Source organism: Lagopus muta, chromosome 2, assembly GCF_023343835.1.
Source record: "Lagopus muta isolate bLagMut1 chromosome 2, bLagMut1 primary, whole genome shotgun sequence".
Taxonomy (NCBI): Eukaryota; Metazoa; Chordata; class Aves; order Galliformes; family Phasianidae; genus Lagopus; species Lagopus muta.
Genome location: NC_064434.1, coordinates 93,213,753 through 93,226,231, shown reverse-complemented (window position 1 = coordinate 93,226,231; position 12,479 = coordinate 93,213,753). Strand labels below are relative to the sequence as shown.

Sequence of the window (12,479 nt, the reverse complement as noted above, 5' to 3'; positions counted from 1 at the left end):
ATCAGAGCATTATAATATTTGCGATTTTGTGGAGGTTTTTGTTATTGATATATTTTTTCTTTCATTTGTGTTTTTTTTGTTTGTTTTTAGCACGATTACGAGGTGTCCATGATGGGCTATTCACAGGACAGATAGAAGCAGTAGACACCCTTAACGCTACGTACAGAGTCACTTTTGACAGGGCAGGTCTTGGAACACAGACAATCCCAGATTATGAAGTTCTTGTAAGTAGTAATGATACATTCTCAAAACAGCTGTAATGCAAATCCTTTTTTTTTTTTTTTTAAATCTACAGTTGTATCCTTTAATCTAGAAGAAGAAAATTCAAAGGACTGATTACATCCAGGGTAGTGTTGTCATAAACCAGAAACAAGCTTAACAGATGTATGGGAATTTCTGGGAGAATGAGTTTCTGCTGATGATTGTTATATAGAATCACTTTTTCCAATACAAATGTAATGACTTAAGCTGAAATAACAAAATAGAGTTACTGTTTTAGACTGAGTATGAAGAAGTATAATGAGTAATGTAAGTTTTCAAAGAAAATTCTGCTGTGGGATCTAGGCAGAATTTCTAGAGTTGTTCAAGGAAACCTGACTCTTTGTAATTTGCCAAAGTCAGGAAAGGCTTGAGATAGTTGGAAGCAAGTATTATATGTTGATTGAATAATTTTGAAACATTTATGGTAATGAAACTAATTGTGAAAATGCTACTTCAGCCAGAAAAAATTGAATTATTTCCCAGCTCTCATGCTTTTGTATTGATTTATGAACTTCAGGGAATTGTTTCTGTTAAATAGTCTGGCCTAGACCGCACGATTTTTAGAGGGCAGCATGTTCTTTTGTATCTTGTATATCATTCGGTCTACTAAAGGAAGATAAAATTGTCTGAGGTCTACTCTCTCTTCCAGGATTTGGGTTGGTGGGGTTTTTTGTTTGTTTTAATGCAGTGCTATAACACTTTTCAAACTCCAACAGTGGAATATAGTTTTGAAGCTGCCACTAGCCCAAAAGCAAAATGCTTTTCCTTTTTGTTGCTTGGGCCTGGAGCATGGGTGGGCATGGCTAATCCAGATTCCAGAAATAAAATATGTGTTTGAGAAGGTATGTTAAGCTTTTAAATTAGCCGGGCACCTGAAGAATATCCTTATTTTTCTTGTCATTGCAGAGTAATGAACCTCATGAAACCATGCCAATTGCCGCCTTTGGGCAGAAACAACGGCCTTCTAGGTTCTTTATGACCCCTCCCCGGCTGCATTATACACCTTCACTCCAGTCTCCAATTACAGTAAGTTGTTTATTTCCTGTCATTTATAATATTGTTCAGAGAAATATTTTATGACAAATGTTGAAGCTGTTAGCTTCAAGGCCTTTGACATAAGTTTTCTCAGATTCCTCAATAAGGTAATTTTAGCAAATCCCTCTAAAAAAAAGAAGCTAATAAATGAAATACTCTTTCTTGTATAGGACAGCGATCCTTTATTAGGACAGTCATCGTGGAAAAACAAAATTTCAGGCACAGACAGTGAAACGCTAGGTGGCTTTCCAGTAGAGTTCCTCATTCAAGTGGTAAGTGTTAACTTCTGCTCTTAATTTTGTTGTGTATCGCCCTTTCTGTGCTTATTCTGCCTATTCTTCTGCAGTTAAATGAAATTCCGGTGATACATGAAAGACAGTAAAATCAAAATGATTAAATTATCAGAAGAAATTAGTAGTACATTTTTAAGTTTTTTCCTCATTTATTAATAAACTTTAAAATACGTTGCTCTTTTCTCAGACCTCAGAAAGGCCTTATGTCTCCAGAAGTCTCTCTTATCTTTCCTAGTTCTACCAGTGGTCTAAAAAGATATAATTTTTACCTCCAAATCCAAATTGTTTTATGATTCATCTTCATGAATTAATTCTTCAGTGATTTTTGTACAGCAGTTCAGAAAATTATAGGCAAATGATGTTAAGAAGATGAGATTTATTGAATATCAAATATAATCTAAGCAATTTATTCTTCAGGATGATGAGATAACGTAATTGATCGTGTGAGCTTGGTTTATAATCTATGGTTGAATTATTTAATGATGAAAAGTAGTTTGAAATGTGCTACAAGAAATCAGAATACTCAGTGTTAAAATTATTTAGAATTGAGTTGTGTTCTTGTATACATTGAAAATCTGATAAAAGTTTACAATTGGCTCAAAGAATCCAGTTGTCTGTGGTTCCCACTGATACAGTACATGTTGACCTTTCAGCATAATTAATTTTACTTAACAGAATGATTTATTCAGTTTTTTGCAGTAATACTGTGTGAAGCCAGTCTTGGAAAAAGTGCTCTGGCATCTGGCTTAGCCAAAAAAACTTGAATTAGACACAGTCATCCTAAGATTGGTTACGTTAAGAAATGAAATAAAAGATACAGTCTTTGCTTATGCTACTAAGCTGGATCTGCAGCTATCATCCTCCTTGAGTCACTGAGTATCATCAGTGAAGCTTCCTGACTTTGGTACTAAACTGCTCCATTTGTGAAAGTGTTTCTGTATTTCAAATCTGAAAACTGTATAATTTCTGTCATGTTTAGTGGTACACCATTACTCATTATCAGGAAACCTGAAATTTTTAATCTGAGATTTTGAAGTGAAGGCACTCGAGAGGTACTGTATTAAGACATTTTTTGCACGAAGATTGTCAAGTTTTTTGAAAGAAGTGAAGCTGTAGATTTTTTGCATTGGTTTGTGATTATACTTGATTGAGGTTTCTGATACAGGTGTCAAGAGGCTTAAAACAAATTTTATTGTGGGAGTTTACATTATTGTTAAGCCTAGAGCATTGACATACTTGTTAAAAGTGAAGAATGATTCTGAAACCAGTGTTGCAAAATACACAGTGATCAATGAATATTGATCACTCTTTATTCACTAATGCAGAAGTAGTTTTATGTTAAAGACCACTGTTAAACAGTTCTGTCTTTTTTTGTGCTCTGCTGCAGTAAAAATGTCAAAGCCCTCATTTGATTTAATGACGACTCAGCAGTTAAATGGTCAGAAAATCTTTCTGTGAAGGAAAACTTCAGAACAATTATTATTAGGACATAGCTTATGATATCATAAAATTAACAATTTCATGGAAAAGCTGTATTGGGGACAAAAGATTTAAAGAAAAAAATAATTGTGTACCTTTAAAAAGGTTTCAGCCAAGCCTTTTAGTTCTCTTTTATGGGTTCCAAAACTAATTCACAGCAAAAGGAAATGTGGCCAGAAATATGTGCAGTGATTAAGTAATGAGAACATTGTCCTTAAGTACAGCTTGGAGTTGTATGCAAACACTCAGTCTTGTAGCAACCACTTTTCAACAGCACTGTTGATTTTTTTTTTTTTTTTTTAATGAATATTATTTTAATTTCTACATATTTATACTTTGCCTTCGGGCTTCTTTCTGATCCTGACTGTGGACAAAGATATACTTTTCTCTTTGTTTGTTTCTTTGGGTTTTGGTTTGGGAAAAGATTAAATTTAGACTGGGAGGGAAGCAATCCAAGACCAAAAAAGTGTTTGCAGTGTAACTGCGTGTCCAGTAGAGGGCGAATGTTAATGCAGTACAGTCAGAGAAGTGTATCAGTCCGATGACTGTGGAAAAAGAAGTATCTTCTCATCTTGAAGACAGGAAGAAAGAGCTATGAATGCTAGATTTTTGTCTGGTTTTGTGTGTGAGAGAGTTTTTGAAATATGTTCCCCATCAAGTTATTGCATACACTGAAATGCTTGTATTCATGTTGTTTATTTTTTAACTCAAAAAATATACAAAATACTAAGCATGCTGTAAGGATTGTGCCTTCATGTCTTTTAATTTTCACATCGGGAGGAGTATTCTACTAAAACATCTTTTCCAGTTTAGTGAGAACTATTTAACAGTAAGCAGGAAGAGTTATGCTGAAAATGAAGCTGCTAGGCTAGAGTTCCTCAAGGAGGAGAAGACTGACCTGAACTAAGGTATTCACTGCTGATACTGGCAAATGAAAAGTGCGTTCTGTTTAATAAAATGTAGCACTGGAAGGAAGTTGGTCAACATCTTAAGACAGCAGAAGATCAGAGTTTCTTGTAGGGAAAATGAAATTACCTTGACCACTGGAGTACTTCTAGAAGTAGGGTGAATATAATGTAACAACGAAGGTCATGGACTGGATCACATCCTTGAATATATATATGAACATCAGCATAGAAGCTTATCACCAAGTAATCGTTCCCAAAACTTGCAAGATAAAATAGCCTGCGCTAAGCTGGGAACACACCAGCTTCATCAGAGGGGCTTAAATATATTAGTTGCCGGGTGGTGATGACAGCATAGCTTGGCAAAGAACTTTTTGGCAGCACTGTCAGAGAGTATTCAGTACTTTCCCTCCTCCCAGATGCCATTTGCCAACACCTCTGAGTTTAAGTAGAGGTGTTTGCATTGGTTTAATTACATCTATTTACTTCACGTGGGCACCGTGAGGCTTATTAAATGTTTATGTGCAGGCTTTGAGAGATTTGCTTGGAAAGCAGTGCAGAAAAACTGTATGTTAATCTTCCTGTTGACTCACAGTATCGCGCCCCTGTTATGATAAGATTAATTTTGAGAACTAAAAGCCAGTTCCATTTAATTTAAAGATAATGCTGATGTTTGTTAGATACCTAATCAGCACAAAAACTTGAATGTCCAGCTGTATTGGCCTCTGTGGGCTGTAAAATACAGTACTGTTGTTTCCCAATGCTTTCCTTTCCTTACCTTCTCTGTAAAAAGAATATATACCAAATATTCCTAGAACTACTTGAATATAGCTACTTTCTCTCTGTTTCGAACAGAGCATATTAAGTTGTGCTTCCATGGAAGTCTTAAACTGAAAGAATCCTTTTTCCTTATTTGCATAGCATGCCAAGGATGGACTTTGCTGTACTCGTGTCAGTAACAATCAAATTATCATTATCCAGGCAATGCCTCCTATCCAGGTAGAGAGGTACATCTGGATCAGCTGTATTATTGCTGGGATGCCCTTAGGGTTTAATTCCGCAGCTTTCATTTCCTTGCTCTATATTCAGGTGCTATTAATTTTAAAAGCTGCTTTTTTTCCCATGAGAAAATGTAATGCCATCATGTGCATTTGTGTGGCAGTGAACTAGATCAGGGAAATAATCCATCTCAAAAGTAACGATTTAAAAACATTTTTCCTGTCTTTCCTGAATGTATTGTTTATCATTTTCATTTTCCTTATGTGGTTTTCCATGTAGCTGCAAAACTGCTTGTGCTGGCTCACCATGAGTGTTGAGGGATGGTACAAGGCTAGAAGCAAGCAGAAGGAATGGGAAAAGTACCTATGCAGTGTTGCATCACATGGCGTATGTTGAACCAGGAGTTCCTATCTCTGCCAGTCTTCTGTTCCCCTTCTAGGATGCAGTTAAACCCTTTGAAATTGTTTAAAACCTGACATCTTGGCTCTATTAATAACAGTAACAAAACCGTTGTTGATTGAAGTGAAGCTAAAATTTCTCTCTGTGGGCTTGAGAGAGTATGAACAGTTTTAGAAGCGATGTATGTGCTGAGAGCAGTCCCAGTGATTTCCTCTTCAGCCTGTTAGGTCCCCAGGGCAGAAGAACAGGATATACGTGTTCTGAAAGAAACAGGAAAAATGGAATGCCCAGAGCAGGACTGTAGGAAGTAGATCCAATCTGTATACCAGGCTTTACTGCAAGAATGTACCCAAAGAGCTAGTGATCAGTCCAGGGCACAGCTGAGAACTGACTAGAATTCTGAGCAAAAGCTATGGAAGGACAAGTGCTCTTAATTGCAGTACATGTTATCACCATGATGATACAGCTTTCCTTCAGGCTAGAAGAAAAATTAGGTTCTTGATTCTTCTGCCTCTAACAATATAAACTGTGTTAGTCTTCCTGGAGGGAATTCCAGCTGATGGATTTCAGCTTTCTCCAATCTAAGGTATTTGAAAATGCTTTTAAAAGCCTCTGAAATATCCATCGTTTAGTCTCAATTAATTTTTATTTCTACATTTTGATGCTATAAACAACTGAGAAATGTATTTTAAAATGGTAAAAAATACATCCACTTTATTATCTTGAATCTGTATGCAATTTCAGAACTACATAAGGACCTGCTCATTCTAAAAAGAGCTCCTTTGTTTTAGACCAGGTTATCGAAAATCCTTATGATCAAGAAGGAACACATCAAACAATTAAGAGAGATGAATACGGAAGCAGAAAAGCTGGTAAGATTGTTCTCAAATCTTAAGGTTATACTTTAATAGCTAGTGCAAATTGATACAATTAAAACAATGTCTAGATAAAAAGCTCCTTATTGCTTTGTATAATGTTTGAGTTTTTAAATTAGTTTTTTAAGGTAAGTCAGAGAGGTCAGTTGCTTTAAAAGCATTGTGCTTTGGGAACAGGTTAATGTTAGCGTTGGTATAATATTTCCTTGTTTTATGTGTCAATTGATGATGATGTTTCCTTGTTTTGTCAGTTGATATATGCTATGCACTTTAAGGATTTGGGGAGTCAGTAAAGCATTTGTCTTATTTTGTAGATGGTAGGTGTGCATTTAGGCTTTTGGACAAAGTGATAACTCAGTTCAGATTTTTTCTACATGAATCTCTGAGTGCCTTTGACCTGCATTTAAAATTACAATATATGACCAGCTACAGCATAATTATCAGGAGCAGGACAGTTTTCTTGCTAGGCTTTATCTAGTCATCAGTCTGTGAATCAAAATTACAAGAATGCCTCTTCTACCACCCATGGCTATCAATCATCTTGAAAGTGGAAAGCTATCAGTCTCAACCTTCTGCTAATGTCCATTCAGACAGTGGTCTCTACCTACCATGTACAGACAGAATGTTGAAGTCTGGAGAGGAAGAAGAATCCCCTTTATTTCTTTAAACCAAAAATGCTGATTTTTATTTTTTTTTTAATGTAAAATATTTGAATGTTGAAGACTTTATTGTGGTGTGGTTTTCTTCTTTATCCCTTTGGTGGCAATGTGCACGTTGTTATCGTGCTACCTATTGCCCCAAGGCTGCTCTTCAAAACCTTGTTATCAGTTTAGTTGTTATATTATTTCTCCTGTATGTCAAATGCTTTGTCTTTTAATTGTGCTTAATAAAACTAATAAAGTAGATGCAAAAAGAGTCAAGATTAAGACATGCTACTGCAGACTGTAATTCTGATGCAGAAAAATTACCAGCTCTCCTTATTAGAAACGATAAAGCTATCTGTTCCAACTGAGTTGTCTTTACCTTTGTAGGGGTAAAGAAATCCATAGGAAGGGCTGAGTTTTCACTAGTTTTCCTCTTGACAAAAATCCAGATATTAGCATGTCAGTTGTCTGCTGTGTCATAGATTTAACTTTTTTGTAGAATACCAAGGAACAGAACAACACTGAGAGAGCAAAGAAACAATAGAGAAAATGATGGTCCAGGAAAAATAAATCTTAACTCAGTTGTAGCCTAGACAAGGACTTGGAGATAGCTGTTAAACACTTCTTCTGCTATTTGCTTTTTCAGTCAGCAATCATAAAGCAACTCTTGTCACTATTTATGTCCTGATAAAAATAGAAGACATATATTGGGTCATGTTCTTAGCCTGTCTGTAATGCTCTTTTGTCCCCTTGGTAATCCCATCTACATTTGTGCCTCTTATGTATGTGTTGCTTCTCCTTTAGAATGCATTTTCTTTGAACATGACTCTTTCTTTGAACATAACAATTGCCCACTTAAATACCAGTATCAAACTTAAACATGAGTAAAATAGAATCCTTTGACTTCATTCATTCAGGTAGAGTTTGTCAGACTTTAATAATCATTGATAAAATTGCTGAAATAAAGTTATTTGCTTTTTTTATTATTTTTTTAAATGATCCAGCATAGAAGTAAAAAGAACTGACCAAAATCAGAAGAGATATTGGTTATAGCCCATTTTTATCTGGCAATAGTAATAAATTCAAATACACACGAAGCAGGGAAAGGACTGCTTCCTAACAATGAAGCATCTTAACATCACCGTACTCTTTTTAGTTGCCATGTACACAGAACAGTATCCACTTTTCTGATGACTAAACATTATTGCATAAACAAATGCAAATAAGAAGGATAGCTGGTTCATTTTTTTTCCACTTGTCCTGCAACAGAGATGAGGTAAAGGTGATGCTGGTCATTCAAGATAAGCATAGATGCCCTGTGACAGAGATGCTATCTGTTTCCATCTACTAAAAGCCAACCATCTTTTGTCTGCGAGCTGAACTGTTTGTCAGTGTCTGGAGTCTTATGTTCTGGAGCTGCTGGACATGTTGTCCTGTACTGTTCTTCTACTGACAGAATAATCTTCTGTTCATACTGTACAAAGAAGTCGTGCCCCACTATGAGTGAAAAAAGCAGGTCAGACTGTAGTTGTCATCTGTAGTGTTTAGTGCCACAGATCATCATAGTGCTTTCTGAAGAGAATAAAAGCATGGTAGTTACTGCACCAATTGTCACTTGGAGTTCTAAGCAGTGATACTAAGCTTTAAGTTTTTTCGTGTTAACATTTCTATTGGGCACTGGGATTTCAAATACCCCAATATTATTTGAAAGTGAAAATTCCTTTGGATGAGTTCCACTTATATTTCATTAACTTTAACATGCTTTGTCTTTTCCACAGAAATCCTATTCTATGCCAATAAGCATTGAGTTTCAGAGGAGATATGCAACTATTGTTCTAGATCTAGAACAACTAAACAAAGACTTAAATAAAGTGTTGCATAAAGTTCAGCAGTATTGTTATGAGGTAAGATTTTGCTGGAACCTGCATTTGTTTCTGCTTAACCTGAGTTAAAAAACAAATCAGAATTTTCTGGGAATAGTGCGTAAGCAGGGCTCATGTGGAACTGAAATTGCTAGCAGCTGTGTCTGTTTTGTTGTCTCTATTTCTCTCTGTTTCTCTCTTACCTGAATGCAGACACTTCTGATGATGCCAGTGTCCAGTTTTGGAATAGGCATGCATGTATATAAATGAAGAAAAAAACAAAGCAGGCTATATACCTGGGGACTTTATTGCAATCGTTTCTCAGTTCATACATGCACCAAATGCAAAGGAGCTATTTAATCTTCATTGATCTTTCTTTCTGTCTGTGCAGCTTGCTCCAGACCAAGGCCTCCAGCCCGCAGACCAGCCAACAGATCTGAGGCGGAGGTGTGAAGAGGAGGCTCAGGAAATTGTTAGGCAAGCAAATTCCTCCACAACAGGACAGCTTTGTGTCGAAAGTGAAAATTTAACTGACCTTATCTCTAGACTTACAGCAATATTACTGCAGATTAAGGTAAAATAATTGCAAAAATGGTATCTCCCAATTAAGTACATAATATTAAGCCTCTGACAGGTTCTTTGTGCTGAACTGTTAGAACATTTTTTGTTTTCTTCTCCTGCAGTGTCTAGCAGAAGGAGGTGACCTGAATTCCTTTGAATTTAAATCACTAACAGATTCATTAAATGACATTAAGAATTCAATAGACTCCTCAAATATCAGGTACCACTACTTTGAGTATTTAATTCCTAATTACACGTTTTGTGTCAGCAAGCAATTGTTAATGTCTTTTAGAAGTGAATGTAAGTAAGTATAAGTAAGGATTTTAATCTGGTAACTGTTTATGGAAATGGTTCCATTTAAAGGGATCTTCTTAAAGTAGTACAGAATTAGCAGTTTTCTGTTTGAACCTACCAGTGCAGTAACCTGATTTAAAAAAAAAAAAAATTAAAAAGTGATAAATTGATACAGCAACAACTAAAATGACTGAGGAGCAAGAAATTCATTGACAACTGTTACTTTAGAGTATTTTCTGTACAATTTCCGTATTCTTTTTTTTAGTGTTACTCAATCTTTTGTCTGTAAATATCAGACATTGGTATCTGAGACAATCAGAGTTTCTGCCTGGCTTCTATTAACAATACTTTAAATGGAAAAAAACAAACCAACAAAACAACCCCACAAACAAACCAACCACAAAAGAACAGCCACATTGTGCCAGATCAAAGGCTCCTCTAGTCCAGTGTCCATTTTTCAGCAGTTGTCACAAGCAGGTGCCTGAGGAGGCATTATAAAAATAGCAAGAACATGATGATATTCTTCCTGAGTATACTGTGAACTCTAACAGTTTGTGACCATGACTTTTTTAAAGATTTGCATAGTCACTAAATTACATAATTTAAAAAAAAATACTGAAATGCTAAGCATTTTCTTATGCCCTCCACACTGGTATTGCTACGTCCATGTTTGGTTTTTGTTTGTTTGTTTGTTTGTTTTTCGCCAAGATAGTAAGGCAGCTTTTTGATTTTACTGATTTTTTGAAGGATTGAGAAATGGTTTTTTTGTAGCACTTTTCCATTTTGATTTAAAAAAAAAAAAGAAAAAAGAAACTTCCTGTCATCAATGTTGCAAGTAAATGTGGGAATGGATTCAACTAAGGGCTGATAAACACTGCTAAGAAGGTGATGATCTTTGCATTTCACTGTACTCAGTCTGGGTACTTTAGCATCTCTTCACAATGTTTTTCTTTCATTAGCTCCAACCACTTTACAGTGGTTCTTTACAGTTGGTCTTTAAAGAACCCAAGTCAGTAATTTTGACTTCATGCAACTGCTTTTGTAAATGCTATTTGCTGATGCAACCTGATAACTGATATGAATGCACTACTATGATTTATTTGACCTTGTAGAAGTACTCATATGCAACCCTTAAGTAAGAGGTTTAATCCTTTTCTTTCTTTCCTCTCTCCCTTGTAGTTGTTTTCAGAATAATGTTGAGATCCATGTTGCACATATTCAGAGTGGTCTGAGCCAGATGGGAAATTTACATGCCTTTGCAGCTAATAACACCAACAGAGACTGAAAACTTTCTTTCAAGTGTATAGCAAGTAGTTCTGGAAAATCCTCTTCATTTATATATGCTTCAACAAATGCCCTAACTGCCAGAAGATAAGGGAAAAGAAAACCTCTCGGACCCTTTAAAATATATTGTATTTGCTTCTTAAGGAAACCAGCATTACTGGCAAGCATTACATTAAATTTCTCCATTTGTTATTCACATGCAGTAGTTTTGCTAACTGGTAATCTCTTAGTAATTGCATTTATTATAATACACCTGAAAACATACTTTCATATAATTTGAACTTAGTTTTTAAAAGTTCAGATTAATTCTGCCCACCTCTTGTTGTTGGCTCTCCTGGTACGTTAGATGAAGTGATGAAGAGGAAATGGCTCACATCAGTAACTATGTGGCAGTCTTTGTTCCTTCAAGCTGCACTTCTGTAGGTACCTGAGATGCCACCAGCTAGCATGGTAACAGCATGGGCTGAGGGTTCCAGGTCTAAAGAAGCAGCGGTGGGATGTGGACAGAGAACTAAAGTTGCAGAAGATGTTGGGCAGGTCTGTAGATCAGCCAGTGTTTCGTTGGAACATTTAATTTATCATAACTTATATAAGAAGTCTAATGAAGGAATATAAAAAATGGAAGTGATACCTTTCCAGAAACAGAGTCGTTACGGCTTTTTCCCTCTATGTGGGGCAAAAAGAAGTGTTTTAGTTGGTATTTTATATAAATGAGTGATAAAACATACTGTTTTTCCAACTTTTGGTTTGTTTTGCACAACTTTTAAATTAAATTCCTGGTTATCTGACATACCCTACATATATAAATACAAAGGTTTTTATAATAAAATATAACCAGTGAGGTAAACTGCAAAAATTAAAAGTGACAACCTGCCTATGAGTACATTTTTGGAATGTTAACCTTGTAAAAAGTGTGTATTGGTTTGTTTAAATAGTCTTGTAAAGCTTCTGTGTAATGAATCATTTCCAGATATGGATTTTCAGAGATAGCTGTAGAGTTGTTTTGGATTCCTTTAGATGCCTCATTAAATGAGGTCTTTTATATGTTAATGTATAAAGAATATGTAAACAGGATTATTTTCAATTTTAAAATTTTGTATAGTTTAAAGATGCTTCTGTATTCTGTGTTGGTATTGTGCCACTGCAAAACTTTAGTGCAGAGTTTATATTTAGCTAAACTTGTTCTGTTAATTAAGAGAAATGCATAAATCTTTTATTCTCGGTGAAATTTGTAACTGAATAAATTGAACTGTAAGAGTTGATATATTTCACAAAAATGCAAACTTCTGGCACGTGGTTTCAAGTCATTTTTTAAAAGAAGTTAATTGCTGAGAACGAAACGTGATGGCTGGGTAACAAGGTGAGTGGCTGTTTTGAAGTATCTAGAAAATGTACAAGGAGTGTTACAAAACACCAGACACTGCTTTTGCTCCAGTTAGAGCTGCTCCTCTCATCATGTAGTAGAACATGGCTGTGGCCCTTCCAGTGCCTTCATTTTATGTTGTTTGGTAAAGTAGATGGAAAGGTTCCCCACACTTGCAGTTTTCATTTAAACAGAGAGAAATGCCAGAGCCTCACTTAGGGCACA

At 35.6% G+C, this 12,479-nt stretch overlaps 1 protein-coding gene across 4 annotated transcripts in view; it reads left to right on the top strand.

Moving 5' to 3' along the window:
* The window catches only part of LIN9 (lin-9 DREAM MuvB core complex component), a 38,737-nt gene that overhangs the window by 26,023 nt on the left and 235 nt on the right, over positions 1-12,479 (top strand). For 3 of the 4 annotated variants that reach the window (XM_048937528.1, XM_048937530.1, XM_048937531.1), the window contains 8 exons: positions 91-224; positions 1,168-1,287; positions 1,467-1,568; positions 6,163-6,243; positions 8,669-8,794; positions 9,144-9,326; positions 9,436-9,533; positions 10,787-12,184. In XM_048937528.1, the coding sequence (XP_048793485.1) occupies positions 91-224; positions 1,168-1,287; positions 1,467-1,568; positions 6,163-6,243; positions 8,669-8,794; positions 9,144-9,326; positions 9,436-9,533; positions 10,787-10,892 (950 nt within the window). In that variant the 3' untranslated portion in view covers positions 10,893-12,184. Of the gene's footprint in view, positions 1-90; positions 225-1,167; positions 1,288-1,466; positions 1,569-6,162; positions 6,244-8,668; positions 8,795-9,143; positions 9,327-9,435; positions 9,534-10,786; positions 12,252-12,479 lie in introns of those variants that run through there. The other variant, XM_048937527.1, reaches the window with a different exon arrangement.